Source organism: Littorina saxatilis, linkage group LG13 (assembly GCF_037325665.1).
Source record: "Littorina saxatilis isolate snail1 linkage group LG13, US_GU_Lsax_2.0, whole genome shotgun sequence".
NCBI lineage: Eukaryota > Metazoa > Mollusca > Gastropoda > Littorinimorpha > Littorinidae > Littorina > Littorina saxatilis.
The window spans coordinates 33,245,164-33,264,277 of NC_090257.1; the positions used below are offsets into that span (position 1 = coordinate 33,245,164).

General features: G+C 41.1%; 1 protein-coding gene across 1 annotated transcript in view; it reads left to right on the forward strand.

Moving 5' to 3' along the window:
* The window catches only part of LOC138945871 (FERM, ARHGEF and pleckstrin domain-containing protein 2-like), a 103,277-nt gene that overhangs the window by 18,427 nt on the left and 65,736 nt on the right, over nucleotides 1-19,114 (forward strand). Inside the window, exons 6-11 of the mRNA XM_070317390.1 lie at nucleotides 32-161; nucleotides 807-894; nucleotides 7,464-7,619; nucleotides 8,198-8,245; nucleotides 16,395-16,555; nucleotides 18,606-18,680. Coding sequence (XP_070173491.1) covers nucleotides 32-161; nucleotides 807-894; nucleotides 7,464-7,619; nucleotides 8,198-8,245; nucleotides 16,395-16,555; nucleotides 18,606-18,680 — 658 coding nt within the window. The remainder of the gene's footprint in view (nucleotides 1-31; nucleotides 162-806; nucleotides 895-7,463; nucleotides 7,620-8,197; nucleotides 8,246-16,394; nucleotides 16,556-18,605; nucleotides 18,681-19,114) is intronic.

The window sequence follows — 19,114 nt, forward strand, 5'->3', positions numbered from 1 at the left end:
ATGCAAGTGTGACAATTTTATCTGTGTGCAGGAGATATTGGGGATTTCCTTGTGGACGAATACACAAATATTTCCTACCTGTCATCCTTTGAATTCTTACCAAAGGGACAGCAGACCGTGGAATTCTTGCAAAAAGTCATGGACTACCACAGGCAGCATGTGTAGGTTTCTTTGTGAGAGTGAGTGAGTGAGTGAGTGGAGCGAGGGAGGGAGCGTGCGTGCGTGCGTGCGTGCGTGCGTGTGTGAAAATCTGTGTGTGTGTGCGTGCCTGTTTGTGTGTGTGTGTGTTTGTGTGTGTACCGTAAACTACCTTGTAAGTGCCCAGTATCGAGCAAACGCCCACCCCCTACTTTTCAAACTTTTGGTCAAAAACTATGTATTGGGTATAGTACCTTGTAATTAATGTAAAGGCCAACCCCCCATATTTGTTTGTTCCAGTGATTTCAAAAAACAGTTTCTAGTTGATTCTAAAACTCTTCACAAACTACAGAGATATTATTCGATTGATTTTAAAATGACTAGATGCTGCAATGCAGTCATACTGTCAAGTTCCTACTCTCTCTCCCCCCCCCCCCCCCCCCCCCCCCCTTTCTTCTGCCTCACCGATTTTGCTAGATGACTTTGAGGAGAAGAAATGAACTGGCTACAATTATTATATTTCAGTGCACAGGGGGGGGTAGGTAGGGTATGTGAAACAGGGCTCAGTAATCACTAATGTGTTGTTTTTAAGCACACATTGTGACAATGATAAGAAAGGAGCAGAAAGAAGATTATTATAACTATCAAAACATCACTTGTCATTTCAGAGGCGAATCACCGTCAGAAACAGATGCCAACTTACTGGACACAGCACGCAAAGTGGAAATGTACGGCATTAAGTTTCACCCTGGCAAGGTAAGACAGTCTTTTCTCTGCTCTAGCATTTCTTGAGTATTGTATTTATAGAGAATACTACATGGCTTGCTGTGTCGTACCAGATTTACACGAGTTGTTTTTTTAAATATTGAACTGCGAGCGAAAGCGAGCTGTTCACTATTTGAAAAAGCAACGAGTGTAAATCTGGTACGACACAGCAAGCCATGTAGTATTCTGTTTATGCTACATACTGTACTTACGTGTATTTGACTGAAAATGTCATGCAGTCGAGGCAGCTAACTTGAAGACGCTTGTTAAGTTTGGAACCTCGATCTCTTCTAAAGCCTCGTACAATCTATTACGTCAAAGTAAAGAAACGTCACTCTGAAAGTGTGGCGTGACGTGTTAGTTCTAAAATTCATCGAGGGTAATTAGCGAGCGCAATTTTTTTTCTCTATAATGACGTTTGTCTCGGTGACTTTGGCATCATAAGCAGTGGAAAAACAGGTCCCTGCCAGACTTGCTTGACATGACCTCATTTACATGATATACACACGTGTGATTTGAACGATTATTATCTCACGAGTATCTCTCTCACGTATGTAGGATAAAACACTTTCTACCCCCACCTATGTTGACCAAGTTTTGTTTAGCCGAGACCAGCCGTGCTGCAGCAGGTCACTCAGACTTGTAGTATCTGTGTAGGAACTGTGTATCAACACGCTAGAATGCAGGCGTTGGATCGACGTTACAGGAAGCGACTGAAGTGACTGTGTGTGCGGATATATCCGTACCAGGTCAGATAGAGCCATATGAGTGGGTACAGATATATATCCGTACCTGGGAGACAATCAGTTAAGTGGAATCCCCTCTTTTATATTTAACACCCTCCAATTTAAAGACAATTCCCCCTTTTTGAGTTCTGTTCAAAATGGCCGTAAACTTGCTTCCATTTTAATTTAAGCCTCCCTCTCTTTGAAGACCAGATTTTCTCAGATTTGGTTGAGGTCTTAAAAAGCAGGTTCCACTGTTTCATTTTTCTGAAGGTTATAAATGTATTAGGTCCCCAGGTGCAAAAGCACACAGTTTTATCGTAGGTGCATGTCATATGCTACTCCAGAAGCCTTCATTCTGGCAGGTTGATTGGTGTTCCGACAGGTATTGTGTTGGATGGAAGGAAATGAAGGTCTGAACCGAGGAGGTGTAACAATCAATCAATCAACCCAGGGAATTGGTAGCTGCAACATTTTTCAGGCAGTTTTCACACCCCACATGCACCTTCAAGCTTTATGTGCAGGCCATACAGTGGAACCCCCCCCTCCGCCCCCTTTTTTTCAGATCCCCCAATTTAAGACGCCCTCCCTTTTAAGACCCTGTTTTTTCAGACTTTCGCTTCAAAACCTCTGTAAATGTACCCCCATTTTTAGACTCCCTTCTCTTTAAGACCGGATTTTTCTGGAGGTCTTAAAATGGGGTTCCACTATACTACTTTTAACCTATAGTGGCAAGCACTTTTCTTTCCTCATGAAACTGTCCCATTTTCGCTCAAATTCTTAATGAAGTCCCTCTCTTTGACTCTTATTGCATGCTATCAGGACTGTTATGGCTTCCTGGCATTGCTCCACTAGCACTGGTAGCAGATGGCAAAAGAAGTTCGTTTTACTCTGTTGTGGGAATGTATCAGTCAGTTTATTCTTTCCTCAAACTGTGCTCCTCGCCTTATTCAAGGCACATCTACTAAGCAGAATTTTATTCTGCACAGACAGTGAGACACTCACAAGCCTTGTGAAAGACATCCACAAACAAACTAAATGATGTGCATCAACCATGGAGGACTCAAGTTTTTTTCAGACTGTTAAAAAGGGAAACTTGTGTCAATAATAAGACACAACAGGATACCTTTGTGAATAACTGCGGCATACAACAGGAGTGTTCCTTCTGCAGGGCACTGTACGTGCTCACGGAAGGACAGTGGAACCCGCCTTTTTTCTTCTTGTCGTTCGCTGTTATATCGTCAGTCCGGACTGCAGGGCAAAACGTGCTGTCCTCTCCAAGTCCTCTTTGGGGCCGTATAGCTTCTTTTGTAGCGCTGTCTCCTCTGGCCAGGTAGTGTCCCTCAGAGCACTGTGGTATGGACAAGCCTGCAGGATGTGCTCTGCTGTCTGATTCTTGCCACACGGACATAGGGGGGAGGGAACTAGTTTCAGCTTTGTGGCCATATGATGGTTTAGTCTGTTATGTCCAGTGCGGAGTCTGAGTAGGACGACTTGTTCTTCACGTTGGAGCAGGTGGTAGTCATCTTTCTCCGCTCTAGACATCTGCAAATCGGACAAAATCAGGTCTTAAAACGGATCGAGTCTTAAAATGGGGGTAAATTTACAGATGTTATGAAAAGAAAGTCTAAGAAAACAAAGTCTTAAAAGGGAGGTAGTCTTTAATTGGGGAGGGGGGGGGGGGGGGAGGGGGGAGGGGGGGGCTGGCTTAAAAGGGGGTTCCAGTGTAACAAGGTGTGAAAACTATTAATTGACAAACACGCAAGTGTCAGCTGTAGACCCTCAGAAGATTGCTCCTGCCTAATCCTCCTAGCAGGAGAAAAGTAAACACAGACCACAAAACACACACACAGACACAAAAAAGACACAGCCTGTGTCCACATCGACAGTTTTAAATAGCTCATATTGTTTGCAGCATCGGAAGGACGCCCTTTCCTCTACTTCACACACGCGGGTCAGGGGTCAAATTTAGTTTTCATAGTTAACGTTCACTTCAGCCTCTCTGCTCAGAAGCGTAGGGTAAAGAAGTTTCTTCAGGTTCTTGGTGCACGCTTGTTGAACGTTTCAAGTTATTGTGTGAATGAAATGTGAAACCCTCTTATTTCTGTCATGTGCATTTCTGTATAATTGCTGTATTTATCCCCGAGTATGCAGTAGGAGGGTCCAGCAGACTTTAATTGTGTGTGTGTCTATCTGTCTGTCTGTCTGTCTCGACTTAAACAGCTTATTGCTGGGAAACTATTGGGCGCAGTTCGTTCAAAAGTTGATACACTAACTTGATAATAGGTCCGATTGATCATATTAAAACTTCATAATGTTACCTGGGACCTAAATGCCCCAAAAAACACAAAAGTTCTTGACGGTTGGACGAATTCAATCGGAGCGACAGCCAGCCATTGAGCTGATATAACAGCCAAACACGTGCGTCATGAAAAGCATGCGTCTCACATGCGAGCAAGCCAGCCAGCGGGTGGGGATTAATTTGGTCTCGGCAAAAAAACTACAGTGCAGGTTTGGTCTCTGTGAGACTTAAAGAGAGACAGAGAGCACGAGAGAGAGCGACAGGGACACTGTGTCAGTGATTCAAGGTGGTGGCTTGGTGGCCAAAGGGATACGGGTTCGATTCCCGGCATGGGCGGTCTATTTTTTTTTTTTTTTTAAATTCTTGTTTACTATTGTTTATTATGAACGTTTTAATGTTTTATTTTACTCTAATAATTTTTTTAATTGTGTAAAATAAATTAATTTTTTTTTTAATTCACGTGCACAAGACAAAAACCTTCATACTGTGCCAAAGTGATCCGAGTTCGATTCCCGGCATGGGCGGTCTATTTTTTTTTATTTTTAATTTTTTTTAATTCTTGTTTACTTTTGTTTATTATGAACGTTTTAATGTTTTATTTTTTTCTAATAATTTTTTTAATTGTGTAAAATAAATTAGAAAAAAATTTTTTTTTCTTTTTTTTAAATCCACGTGCACAAGACAAAAACTTTCATACTGGGGGAGCGAGCCAGTCTGAAGAGTACGCGCCAGCGTTTTTTATAATTATCAGTGATGGTGTTTGCTGGTAATTTCTTGTACTGTATTGCTTAAGATCCACAAATACAGTGGAACCCCTTTTTTAAGACCTCCAAAAATCTGAGAAAATCAGGTCTTAACTCATTGTCTCCCAGGCACGGATATATCCGTACCCACACATATACAGTAAAACCTGCGAGCAAAGGACACCCTTGGGGAACCTTGCCACTGTCCTTTGTACAAAGGTGTCCTTTCTTTTGAATATGAATGCGCAGACATTTTTTGGGAAGAAAAAACACAGCCAAATAGTTTTATTCTAAACTGTGCATTACATGTAGTCATACAGAAAGTGACAAAGAAAACAAGTTCAACATGCAACATGTATGTACAAAACCAGAATCAGTCTGGCTTGGTTCAGACGCACATCTTCAGAATGCTACTCAAGTTCATGACAGCTGTCAGCATTTCAGGGTGAACGGAGAACGAGCGAGAGAGAGAACGAGCGAGAGGGAGAGAGAGGGAGGGAGAGGGAGGGAGAGAGAGAGAGAGAGAGAGAGAGAGAGAGAGAACGACTGAGCGAGAGAGAGAGAGAACGACTGAGCGAGAGAGAGAGAGAGAGAGAACGGAGAACGAGCGATAGCGAGAACGAGCAAGAGAAAGAGAGAGAACGACTGAGCGAGAGAGAGAGAGGACGAGCGAGAGAGAGAACGAGCGAGAGAGAGAAAGAGGTGCAATCGGTTTCTTATCTGAAGCAATGGGCCATTCACGGGAATATTCTTTGATCGAGCTCTCGAAAACCACTCGAAGAGTTCGCCGTTCAATTTCTTTATCACATCGACTCTTTCTTCTAAAGTCAGAAATTTCCGTTTTGACATGATGAGACCGCGATCGACGAAGGATGAGACGAAGATGCATCACAGTACAGAAAGTAGAAACCCTAACTTGGTTTTGTTTGTGAGTTCAGTTTAATTCACGGCATCGACCAATGAGCGTGCACCATACAAAAAATCAATCTTTCAAGTGCTGTCGTTGGCTTACAAAATAAGCTTCTCGCGCGTTCACATCGCCAGCGAGAATTTGCAGAACCAAGATGGCGGACCGTTGTTGACAGGTAACGAACCAAATCGGGACCAAAAAAGAGTGTCCGCGTCCGCGCCTTTGAGGTGTCCGCTCTTTTAAGGTGTTTTTGAGTGTAAAATACATCCGTCCTCACTTGAAGTGTCCGTTATGCAAAGGTGTCCGCCGAATTAAGGGTCCGCTGGATGCAGGTTTTACTGTATATGGAACTATCTGACCACGTACGGATATACCCGCTCAGACTGATAGCTTCAGTCGCTTCCTGTAACGTCCATCTAACGCCTGCATTCCAGCGTGTTGATACGCAGTTAATACATAGTTACTACAATTCTGAGTGACCTGCTGCAGCACAGCTTGTCTCGGCTAAAAAAGAACTTGGTCAACATAGGTGGGGTAGAAAGTGTTAAAAAGGGGGTTGTTTGAAATTAGGGAGTCTTAAAAGGGAGGTTCCACTGTACTACGGATTGACAAATTTTCTCTGTGAAAAGTTAAATGAGCGGCTGAGTTGTTCTGCATGGTCAGACTGCTTGGCTTGACTAAGTGACTAGTTTGGTTTGTGGAGAGACTGATTGTTCATTATGTAATAAGGGTCTGTGTTATTATGTAATATGGTTCTGTGTATTGAATTGTGCAACCACTGTGTTACTGTGATGTCTTCAGTTATGACGTTGCATGTACTGGACCATGATATTGGTACCATCCATGCACCCAGCAGTACACTGTGGTCAAATGCTGCGTGATCTGATAATAATTGTAAATTACCTCACCTCTCATGAAAACACTGCATTCTCAGCTGCAATGATAGCTGAGTCTGAATTCTGTGTAGTTAGTTCCCTATCATTTCAGAAATGCCCCCCCTCCCCGACCCCATCCCCTCACTATTTTTTTTATCAGGACTTCAGATGTTCTTTTTTTCTATTTTAGGGGCGGGAGGGGGGATGAATTATTTACTTTGGCCAGTTTAAGAGTATCTAGGGCCAAAGTTTTAAAAAAAAATCATAAATTTTTCTTTTAAGCAGTCAGTGATGCTGTACCATTGTTGTGTATGTTCTGTTGAGGGCAGTTTTCGACCATTTTCTGTCATCTTCAGTGATAAGCAATTCACGTTCTTGCATGTAACATCATTATAATACTGATGTTGTATCACTGAGTATGAAGGGATGATTCAAAAGGCAAATGTCATTTTGGTGTGTCTCTTTCAGAAGTTCACATCAGTTTTGATGTGTCTGGTGGGATTCTATTGAGTTATTGGTTTGAGCAAAACCATTGGGCAAACAGCGAAAAGAAAGGCAAGGGGGAAGTTTCATCCATTTCTGTGGCAGACGCCAGACACTAACAGTAGCACCGTGAGAGCAAAAGATAATACCAAAAGATAATACGTGCCCCTCATTCCTACCTATGCCCACTCCTCACCCCCTTCCAGCTGCAGCTTGACCTAAGACTGTATGAATAGACGATTTTTTTAAATTACTCCTTCGGGTTTGTATGTGTTATGAAAGAGTGAATACCATTGGATTGCTTTTCCTCTGACAAATAGCTTCACACGTGCTCCTGTCCACGTGTTTCCGACTCACCCCTCGCTAGTGATTGGCCCCTCCAATGTTTGTCCGTGTAAAAGCAAGGGCATTCACTCTTTTACAACCCACACAAACCCGATAGAGTTATTTCCGAAAATAGTCTATTCAGTGTGACCTGTTCTTACTTTCTGCATCTGATCTGATCTGTTCACCTGTCCTCAGGATCACGAAGGGGTGGCCCTCAACCTTGCAGTGGCGCACATGGGAGTTCTAGTGTTCCAGGGCATGACCAAAATCAACACCTTCTCCTGGGCCAAGATCAGAAAACTCAGCTTTAAACGCAAGAAATTCCTCATCAAACTCCACCCAGAGAGCTATGTGAGTAGTAATGTATGATACAGTTTTCACTCTTTAGTGTGTAAACAGTTAAATCTCTGTGTCTCTTTTCATAGGTGGTAGTTTTGGATTTTGTCAGTAGACTTTTATGTGCTTTGAGTGTTTATAAAATTCATATTTTAGTGCACAGAATGAAAAGAGAAAAAATATATATATATGGTCGTGAGACAGTTTTCTGCTGAACAGCAATTTCAAAGAAACTATTAAACCATCATGCTAAGACCAAATAGTATGCATTTAAATGTGGGAAAATGGGAAAAGTCAGTAGGGTTCGCTTGAACTTAATTTGTAGGGGAGGGGGGAGAGGGAGTTTCTGTTTGTTGGGTGTTTTTTTGTGTGTGGCTGTTGCTGATTTGTCTTTTATATAGACGTGGTGTGAGTACATAAGTACACTTTCTTGTTTGTCATTTTATATCAAATGATTATATTAGACTTTTAGCTTTTTATGGATATGGCACCCCTACATTTTACACTTAAAGTTCTTAGAGTTAGGCCTCATTTACAGAGTCTGGCACTTTTTTTGTGTGTGATGTGCAAAACAAATCTTTGTTGGTCTTCAGGCGATGCGGAAAAATGAAGCTCAGGAAAACAAGGAAGCACTTTCTCTGGTAGACTTGCGTTTATTTCTTCCTTAAAGTCTCTAACTTGTTGACTGGCATGACAATTGACACCGGAGGTGTACTCCTAGTTGTGTCTTAGACTTCAAACGTAGATGTTGTTTTCGTTGTCAGACTGACGGCATCTCTAGCATGAACTCTTTCGTTTTGCGACGTGTGAAAATAACACTTGTGGTTGAGGGAGGATTTGGACTGAGAGTTGATTGTACATGTACTGATCTTTTTAGTACGCTGTTGCACTTTTCACTTTCTCTTTCTTCATCTCTTGCTGTGTCTCTCATCAAACTTCCAAACTCAGTGTTGTCAAACATGCACCATATGACGTCTATGTTGTTACTCACACAGCAACCTCTGCATGGTTTTTGAAGATGTGGGGAGAAAAAAAAACCGAGTGTGAAAAAAAAGTTGAGGATGAGTGCTTTGTGTCGTGTCACTTGAAGTTTTCAAACACTGTGCTTTAACAAAAATGACGTAGATCGGTGTTGTTCTCACAAGACTTCTGTGCCCTTTGGTCCAAGTTCTCACCTGAATGTTGTCAGATTTTCAGCAATAATAGAAACTAGAATGGAACTGGAAAGTTTTTTGAGGACTATTGGATAGGAAATCATATATTTCAACATTGTAGAATTGAAGGATTTTTTGAGGTCAAAACAAAAATGTGATTTTTGTTTTGAGGTCAACAAAATAAATGTGATTTTTGTTTTGAGGTCAACAAAATAAATGTGATTTTTGTTTTGACACAGAGCTAGGGCTGTCTGCTACTCTATCAAGTCTATGAGAAGTTTATAAGGGTTTTTTCCCTTCACTCTTAACTTTATTCAAACAAATCAGACAAGAATGGGTCCTCCCTCCTTCATCCCCCCCCACCCACTCCTCGAGCTCCCCAAAACCTTCCTTCCCGGCCCCTCCCTTCCTCCCCCTCCCCTCAACCCCCCCCCCCAACCCCCCCCCCCCCCCCCCCCTCCTCACCTCGTTCTTTAGAAATCCAGCAACAGTGAGTTTCAGCAGTTAAAAACATTTGAAAGACATGCATTAAAAGACAAGTGGATGTTCGACCCATCATTGATGTCGTGTGCCAGTTCACTTATGCATATCGTCCCTTCATTATCTGTTCCTGGCCCCATCATATTGATTTAAAAACTTGGTGTTGTTAAACTCACTGCATTTCGTGCACAGATTTGATCACTCCAAGTGGAGCTTTAAAGAACAATACTTGTGTATTTGGGTGAAAAGTAAATCAGAAGTTAGGAGTTCAAACACTGTACTATAATCATCACTCTTTTCTGTTTCTGTTTGCTTGCTTCAAATATACCAGCGGTGTCGCATATCATTTTCATGTACCTCCTTGCAATTGTCAGCAATGCTAGAAGACCTCATTCTCTTGTTTTTACACTTTGTGTCTCCTTGTAATTCTATGGTTATAGTACCTTCTTTCATCTCTCTGGTTTTCATGGCTGGTGCTGCTAGACGATTGTTGAAATAATTATACACATCTTTTGTATTCATGGTTCTCAATGCTTTGATCTATATTGAATACAAGACCTGTGTGGAGAAAACATGAATTTTAATTCTGTGAATTCACAGTGGTGTTCTCTTTCCTGTAGTTTTCCTGTGCCATGGGCATTGTTTTTGCATAGAAATCTTACGACATAGTGTCTATTTCCACTAACTAAACTGCATGATGTTTTTGGTCAACTCACTAACACAGTAGTGCAAAACCTACTGAAATTTCAGCTATGCTTTGGCATTGAAGTTTTATTGAAGTTTGAATTCTGTTTGAAAATCCCGTTGACATTATGCAGAGTTTCACGTAAAAAATTTTTTTTCAATCAAAGGTCTTCTTTACTTACACTTATGGCAGTATCTTTTGAAGTGTACACATTTTGAACTGGGAGCTTTTTTTCAAGCAGAGGGTATTGAACAAACATCAGTAGGGTTGATTTTCACAGGAATTCAGCCACAAAGCTGTTAAATTAAAAGAGTCTTTCAAACAAGTCATTCTCATCCACTTCCCTGATTCCCCTTGGGAGTTGGTTTTGCTGGTGACAACTTCAGTTTAGCTCACCACATTAGACTTGCCCAGTTGAGGTGGGGTTTGTGTGGTTACTTAATTACCCCAAGTAACTGGCTACATTATGTCACTGGAATAATTGATTTCGGGCAGATTAGTTTGTCCTGGTTCTCCTCCCTCTTGCCCTCCCCCTCAACTCTCCCTCCCCCTTTCCCCCCTTCCCCCTCCCTTCCATTATTCTACCCCACAACATGTGTGCCTGCCAACCAGGTACAGTCTACTGTGAGTCACTCACAGTTGCCAGGAAACCTCTGCATCAATATACAGTACTAAGCTCTTCTTCGTTTAGGCAATTAATGCAAGTGCAAAGTCAGACCATCCCAGATATTGGCCTGACTTGCTTTCTGATGGTAGCAGACTGTCATATATAGAATGATTTCTGCTAACTCGCTTTTGGGATAATTATCAGTGACACTTGTAGGTCAGATGTGATAATGGTCAGTAACACTTGTAGGTCAAAGGATTGCAAGAATGAATGATAAGTTGCTGGCATGAATGAGTAAACAAGAAAGGTAAGGTTGTTGGAACGTTTGTTCCAACAACCTACCTTTCTTGTTTTTTGATTCTGAATTTTGGAACGTTGGCAGTCTCTTTGTTTTTGGATTTAGTATTAATCATGTTCTTCCATACTCTGACATCATCTTGTTCTTGCTTTTAGCAAGAATATATATTAGTAATAGAGTATAGTGTGTGTAATGAAAACAGATCGAAGGACCAATTAACTAGGATTAAACAGAAATCATGATTATTAGTCATTGTCTACGCAAAAAATAGGTGGGGGAAGCTTTTAAACTCAAAAAACACTTGACATTGCTCATTTTTAAAAACCTCTGGAAACGCTTTGTGTTAGTTTTTTTAATTACATTATTATTGGCTTTGGGGCAGGCCTTAAATGAAGTGATACACTTTGTAGTGCGAATGAAGATATTAACTATTGTGTGCAAGTTTGTTTCATTCGGTCAAACACGTTCAAAGTACACCTCATTGTGTCAGTAACATTAGAACCATTCTGATTGTGTGTGATTGTGTGTTCATGTGTGTACATTTGTCACAGCTGTGTCGTATTCATGTATGGATCTAACTTTCACGAAAAAGTTTTGCTAGCATTGCAAGATGTCTCCGAATGTACAACCGCAAGGGTGCTTTGGGACAGTTTATTCAGTCTCTTTTGGTTTGCATTATTCATGTAAAGGACTTGAGAAAATATTAACAATCCGATGTCATTATTCTGTCTGTTAGTGCTCACATTATGAGACGCAGCGAGATTCTTTGATAGGGTTATGTTACATCGAGTATTCAGTACCGCCCGCTGAATAGAGGTCACACCAGTCAATCTTCTAAGTGGGCCTTTTTCTGATTTATTCATCCAGAGCTTTCGTTTCTCCTCTTCCGTAGAATAAGATCCCTTGATCTCAGCCAAGTGCTGCTTAGCTGTCATCGGTACTGCCATTCTGCCATATGATGCAGATAAGTGTATGACTGACATAGGCTTTGCTAATCTTGAAGTATAGTGTAACCCCCTTTTAAGATCGCCAAAAATATTAGAAAATCAGGTCGTTTAAGCGAGTTAGTCTTAAGATGGAGATACATTTCCGGACCCTTAGATGAACAGATAATCTGAGAAAATTAAGTTGCAAAATTGAGGGGGGGGGGGGGGGGGGGGGGGGCGGTCTTAATGGTAGGTTCCACTGTATGAACTCTGAGGAATTATGGGCAGGAAGGTTATGTTATATGAAGTCTTATATCGCGCGCGTATCTCCAGACTCGGACTCAAGGCGCAGGGATCTATTTATGCCGTGGGAGATGTAATTTTTTTTTATACACAATACATCACGCATTCACATCGACCAGCAGATCGCAGCCATTTCGGCGCATATCCTACTTTTCACGGCCTATTATTCCAAGTCAAACGGGTATTTGGTGGACATTTTTGAGTCACTTGAGAAAAAGTGACTCTATGTAATCGGTCAGTGTTAGTCTGTCCGGCCGGCCGGCCGTAGACACCACCTTAACGTTGGACTTTTCTCGGAAACTATCAAAGCGATCGGGCTCATATTTTGTTTAGTCGTGACCTCCAATGACCTCTACACTTTAACGATGGTTTCGTTGACCTTTGACCTTTTTCAAGGTCACAGGTCAGCGTCAAAGGAAAAATTAGACATTTTATATCTTTGACAAAGTTCATCGGATGTGATTGAAATTTTGTAGGATTATTCTTTACATCAAAGTATTTACATCTGTAGCCTTTTACGAACGTTATCAGAAAAACAAGGGAGATAACTAGCCTTTTCTGTTCGGCAACACACAACTTAACGTTGGGCTTTTCTCGGAAACTATAAAAGTGACCGGGCTCAAATTGTATGTGAACGTGACTCATTGTGTTGTGAATAGCAATTTCTTCCTGTCCATCTGATGCCTCATATAATATTCAGAACTGCGAAAGTGACTCGATCGAGCGTTTGCTCTTCTTGTTTTATCTATGCCTAACCAATTTTGCCAGGAAAGACCCTTTTGTCAATCGTGGGATCTTTAACGTGCACACCCCAATGTTAAGGTCATGTTATAGTAATCTGTATGGATGGTAACTGCTTTTTCATCCTTTGGCTCATAAGAGACACTACCAGGCATGGAAATTGTCCGCCGAAAGGCAAATTTCCGCCGAATGGTTTTTTTGTTCCGCCGAAAAAGCAAAAGTGTCCGCCGAAAAAATAAATTGGGGAGGCAAATATGCTTCTAAAAACTGAATTTAATGGCGAACTTGGAGCTTAGATGACACCAAATTGCACCATTTGGGTTCTTTGGAGAAAAAGACATTCCGGGGGGCCATGCCCCCGAACCCCCCTAGCAGGGCTAGCTAGGCGCTTCGCACCGTCGACTTTGCTATTACTTACAAATTTTCAGCCTTGTTTACTTTTTTCAATTCCCATGCCTGACTACGTACCCCCTCTGTTTCTTTTCACCAGACTTGTGTGAAAGATGCCTTTCGTGATAAACCGCCATTTAAAACCAAGACAGGCCTGTGAAAGCTTTTAGTTTTATATTTGTAATTGTATGATATGAAAATGCTTCCATTTGAAGAAGAAAAAAAACCTGAAGGAGAAAAAGTTTTATCATGATGGTGATGAACGTTTTTGCCAGATCACACACAGCCATTAGTTTGTCACCGCTGTGTTCTGTCAGTGTATGGATCTAACACTAGACCGGCACGGTTGGCCTAGTGGTAAGGCGTCCGCCCCGTGATCGGGAGGTCGTGGGTTCGAACCCCGGCCGGGTCATACCTAAGACTTTAAAATTGGCAATCTAGTGGCTGCTCCGCCTGGCGTCTGGCATTATGGGGTTAGTGCTAGGACTGGTTGGTCCGGTGTCAGAATAATGTGACTGGGTGAGACGTGAAGCCTGTGCTGCGACTTCTGTCTTGTGTGTGGCGCACGTTATATGTCAAAGCAGCACCGCCCTGATATGGCCCTTTGTGGTCAGCTGGGCGTTAAGCAAACAAACAAACAAACAAACAAACAAATCTAACTCTGGCAGAAATAAAACATGAACAGCAGAATATCAGCTCAATGATACACAATTGTTGTCCTCTTCGTAGACAGTCAGATGGTATTCTGCAGCACAATAACAACTCATTTGACACTTTCCTTGTTGAAATTAAATTATACAAACTGATAGTGATAGACCTTAAAAAAATTTAAAAAATATAAATTGAGGCAAAAGCAACAACAATTAAATGATCCTGAAGCATGATCCGAGGTGTCTATAATATATTCATGTTTGTTTGTTTGTTTGTTTGCTTAACGCCCAGCCGACCATGAAGAGCCATATCAGGGCGGTGCTGCTTTGACATATAACGTGCGCCACACACGAGACAGAAGTCGCAGCACAGGCTTCCTGTCTCACCCAGTCACATTATTCTGACACCGGACCAACCAGTCCTAGCACTTACCCCATAATGCCAGACGCCAGGCGGAGCAGCCACTAGATTGCCAATTTTAAAGTCTTAGGTATGACCCGGCCGGGGTTCGAACCCACGACCTCCCGATCACGGGGCGGACGCCTTACCACTAGGCCAACCGTGCCGGTCAGATATTCACGTGAAGAAGAGACTCAGAAAAGAATTCAAACTTGTATCTTACACTATTAAACTATCAAATGTGTACCCACTTTGAACAAAAAGACCAAGCAGCTATTTTTATGAATTCTTAGTGGGGGAATATCAGCTACATATCTGAATGTAGAATTACATGTGTGCAGCGTATTGTTTCTGCAACAATTGGCTGTGTGATAAAATCAGCAACAACAGCTTGCCATTGAATGTTGGCTACAGCGACGAGCGTTGATATGCTCACAGATAACATACACAGAGCTATCAGGAAAATCACACACAATGGGGGTTGGGGTATTTGCATGTTATTATTATATGAAGTCTTATATCGCGCGCGTATCTCCAGACTCGGACTCAAGGCGCAGGGATCTATTTATGCCGTGTGAGATGGAATTTTTTACACAATACATCACGCATTCACATCGACCAGCAGATCGCAGCCATTTCGGCGCATATCCTACTTTTCACGGCCTACTTTTCACGGCCTGCATGTGACAGAGAGAGGTTTCTTGAAGAATGCAATTTTGGTAAAAACAAGCAAAAAAGCATGACATATTTATCTATATATACTTTGGGAAGTCATGGCTAATATGCAGCACTTACATGAGATTTGAATTTAGCAAAACTTTTTTGAACGCTTCAGTTTCAAATACACATGAAATTTTGTTCTCCTCTTCAAAGACAGACAGATGGTATACTATGCAGCCCTGAAAGTCCTACAAATGGTGTACTCGCTTTGGCTAGTGATTCTGAAAATTTACTAGCCAGAGAGCAAACTTTACTAGCCAAACCAACAATTTGTTTCAGCAACTTTACTCGCATTTGGCGAGTAGATGAACATTTTTACTGGCGAGTAGAATACTTGCCACTTTCAAGCCTGATACTACGGCTTGCACAATCAAATACAGTATCATTATTCCTCATGCTTGGATGTATTCATCTGCAAGGCTTCACCAGGCATAAACAACCCATAGCCTGGTTATATAAATGTATTGTAGCAAGTTTCTTTGTTTATTAAGTTGTGGGTATTCTCTTTGCGCTGCAGTTTTGTACTGCTTGGAGTTGATCTTTTATTAAAGTCTGAGCATGACTATATGCTCCACTCTCTGAAAAGCCCCCCCCCCCCCCCCCCCCCCTGTAGAATCAACTGTCTCTAATCAGTAAAACAAAAACTTGCCACTGTGGTTCTTAGTCACTGAACAATCAAGACTGCAGTTGTTTGTGAGTTTTGCACAGTGGAACCCCCCTTTTAAGACCCCCCGATTTAAGACTCCCCCCTTTTTAAGATCTTGATTTTTCAGATGATCTGTTCATAACCTCTGTACATTTGCCTCCATTTTAAGACTCCCTCCTTTTTAAGACCCGATTTCCCCACATTTTTAGAGGTCTTAAAATGGAGGTTCCACTGTATAGTCATCAGTTTCCACATTCATATGAACAAACAGCATGCTCAAGGGAGTGTATTTTAGCTAAGCTGTGAAAGTCATTCCATAAGGGAGGTGATTTATAAAGAATACCCCACACCAGTTTGACAGCTTTAAATGTCACAAAAGGTTTTCAAAAGGACTTGTGTGCGTATATGGGTTAATTAGAGATTTGTTTCTTTTTTCTTGAAGCTGAGTGTAAATAACACTGCATGAGAAAACCAGCTAGATGCTGGCTGCAAGAAAACTGAGAATATTTAACTGGAATAAGAAAATAATATATTTGATTTAAACATTATTGAATGTTAGATTGCTACAAAAAAGATAAATGATACAACCGTTAGCTGATTTATAAGTTTGCATACTGCTTCTAACACTTTGAAGTTAAAGCAACAAAAACAAAAAAGTACAAGTTGAAAATGTTGCACTTTAGCCTGGTTTTCTCATACAGCATTACATATTTTGTGCCTGTTATTAACACAACTTTCCAACCCTACAGAAAGAATCATAGCTGAACTTCTTATTCTTTCTTTTCTGCAGGGCTACTACAAAGACACAGTGGAGTTTTTCTTTGACTCGCGGGACAGGTGCAAATACTTCTGGAAGAAGTGCATCGAACATCACACCTTCTTCCGCTGCCAGACGGTCAAGAAATTACCACGCAACAAAGCCAGGGTGGTCAGTCGGGGGTCCTCCTTCAGGTCAGTTTGACAGTATTGGCGTCAACCGGTAATTACCAGTATTTTACCGGTGGAAATGAGAAAATACCGGAACAAAAAAGGCTGCCGGTATGACCTACAGGTTGATTTTTGAACTACCGTTTTTGTCCGCTGGTAAAACAACAAAACAGTCCTCTGAGTTGGACTCTTACTGGTTCCAATGACCAGCCTACCGTTTTTTTCTGGACTGTTTGCATTATAAAAGTTTGCGTACCGGTTTGAAAAAATACTTGCGCCATCACTGGTTTGATGATGATGATGATGATGATGATGATGTTGATGTTGATGATGATGATGATGATGATGATGATCAGTTAGATAACAGTGTTGATGATGATGATCAGTTTAACTGAGTTAGATAACAGTGTTGATGATGATCAGTTAGATAACAGTGTTGATGATGAGGATCAGTTAGATAACATTTTTGATGATGAGGATCAGTTAGATAACATTGTCAATGATGATGATCACTTAGATAACATTGTTGATGATGATGATGATGATGATGATGATGACAAATACATTGAGACCTCCCTGTTAAGACCTGTAAAGATCTGAGAAAATCAGGTCCAAGTCGCATATGGCGAAAATACAACATTTGGTCAAGCTCAGTCGAACTCACAGAAGGAAACTGAACGCATTGCATTTTTTCCGCAAGACCGTACACTCGTAGCTTCGTCTGTCCACCGCTCGTGGCAAAGGCAGTGAAATTAACACTCCAGAAAAGCGCGATAGCGGTTGCTCTGAGGAGGATAGCACGCTTTTCTATATATCTATTCTTTTTAACTCTCTGAACGTGTTTTTAATCCAAACATATCATATCTATATGTTTTTGGAATCAGGAACGGACAAGGAATAAGATGAAATTGGTTTTAAATCGATTTCGGAAGTTTGATTTTAATCATAATTTTTATATTTTTAATTTTTAGAGCTTGTTTTCTAATCCGAATATAACATATTTATATGTTTTTGGAATCAGAAAGTGATGAAGAATACGATTAACATAATTTTGGATCGTTTTATAAAAAAATAATTTCAATTACAATTTTCAGATTTTTAATGACCAAAGTCATTAATTAATTTTTAAGCCTCCAAGCTGAAATGCAATACCAAAGTCCGGCCTTCGTCGAAGATTGCTTGGCCAAAATTTCAATCAATTTGATTGAAAAATGAGGGTGCGACAGTGCCGCCTCAACTTTTACAAAATGCCGGATATGACGTCATCAAAGACATTTATCGAAAAAATGAAAAAAACGTCTGGGGATATCATACCCAGGAACTCTCATGAAAAATTTCATAAAGATCAGTCCAGTAGTTTACTCTGAATCGCTCTACACACAGACACACACACACACAGACAGACACACATACACCACGACCCTCGTCTCGATTCCCCCCTCTACGTTAAAACATTTAGTCAAAACTTGACTAAATGTAAAAAGGAAGGAGTCTGAAAGTGGGGGTAGATTTACAGTTGTTATGAACAGAAAATCTATAAAAAAAAAATAAAAAAAATCAAGGCCTTAAAAACGGGGAAGTCTTTTCATTTGGGGATCTCAGTGCAAATCACTTATTTCAGTAATTTCAGATAGTTGAGTTGAGAGGTGCAAAAACATACACATTTGTATCCAGGGGGTATGAACTTATATATATCGTTAGTGCTTGGGAGGTATGAAGTTGGCTACTCTGATTGACTGTGTGTGGGAATCACAAATCATGTTTCCTGAACCATATTCAGAAGCAATGAATAGCGCGGGTCTACCGATCCTACTTCTTATATCTCTTGCCACATAGGTGAAATAAAAGGTCGTACATGTAAGCCTATATTGTATTAATATTCATGTCAAAAACTGTACAGTTTCTACCGCTTTACTGACAAAAATCTTCAAATCTGGAGAGAGAAAAATCCTGGACACGTGAACACCCCTTGCTTCCCTGCAAAGAGGTGTGATACGTCTAAATATTTCACAGATTTTAAACATTGATAACACAAAGCAGGAATGGTTTTTGACTTGAGTTTTGCATTTTTCAGGTACAGCGGCAGAACACAAAAAGAATTGCAAGAGTTTGTGAGGGAGAGCATCGTGAAACGGCCACAGTTTGAAAGGTTTGTATTTCGGAGTGTGTCGTACATGAGCCAAGGGGTTCAATTAACTAAACGAATGCCTAACTATGCCTACATTTTTCTGCCATACTAGCTGGAATGAAATCATGAGGCAGGCTGACTGGGGAAGATTGAGAGGAGAATTTCAAAAATGTCTTACATTCCTAATTGGTTGCATTCTGAGATGTGGCTTGTGTAGATAACTTTCCACTGGGTTCCATCTTTGATAGTTGATTTGCCATCAGGACTGTCCATACACATGTGACAGCGGGAAAGACTGAAATAGACGATTTTTGGAAATAACTCCATCTGGTTTGTATGGTTTGTGGAAGAGTGATTACCCTTGCGTTTCCTCTGACAAACCTTGGAGGGGCCAATCACTAGCAAGGAGTGTGTCGGAAACACAAGCTCCTGTCCGACAGTTTCTGAAACCTCGC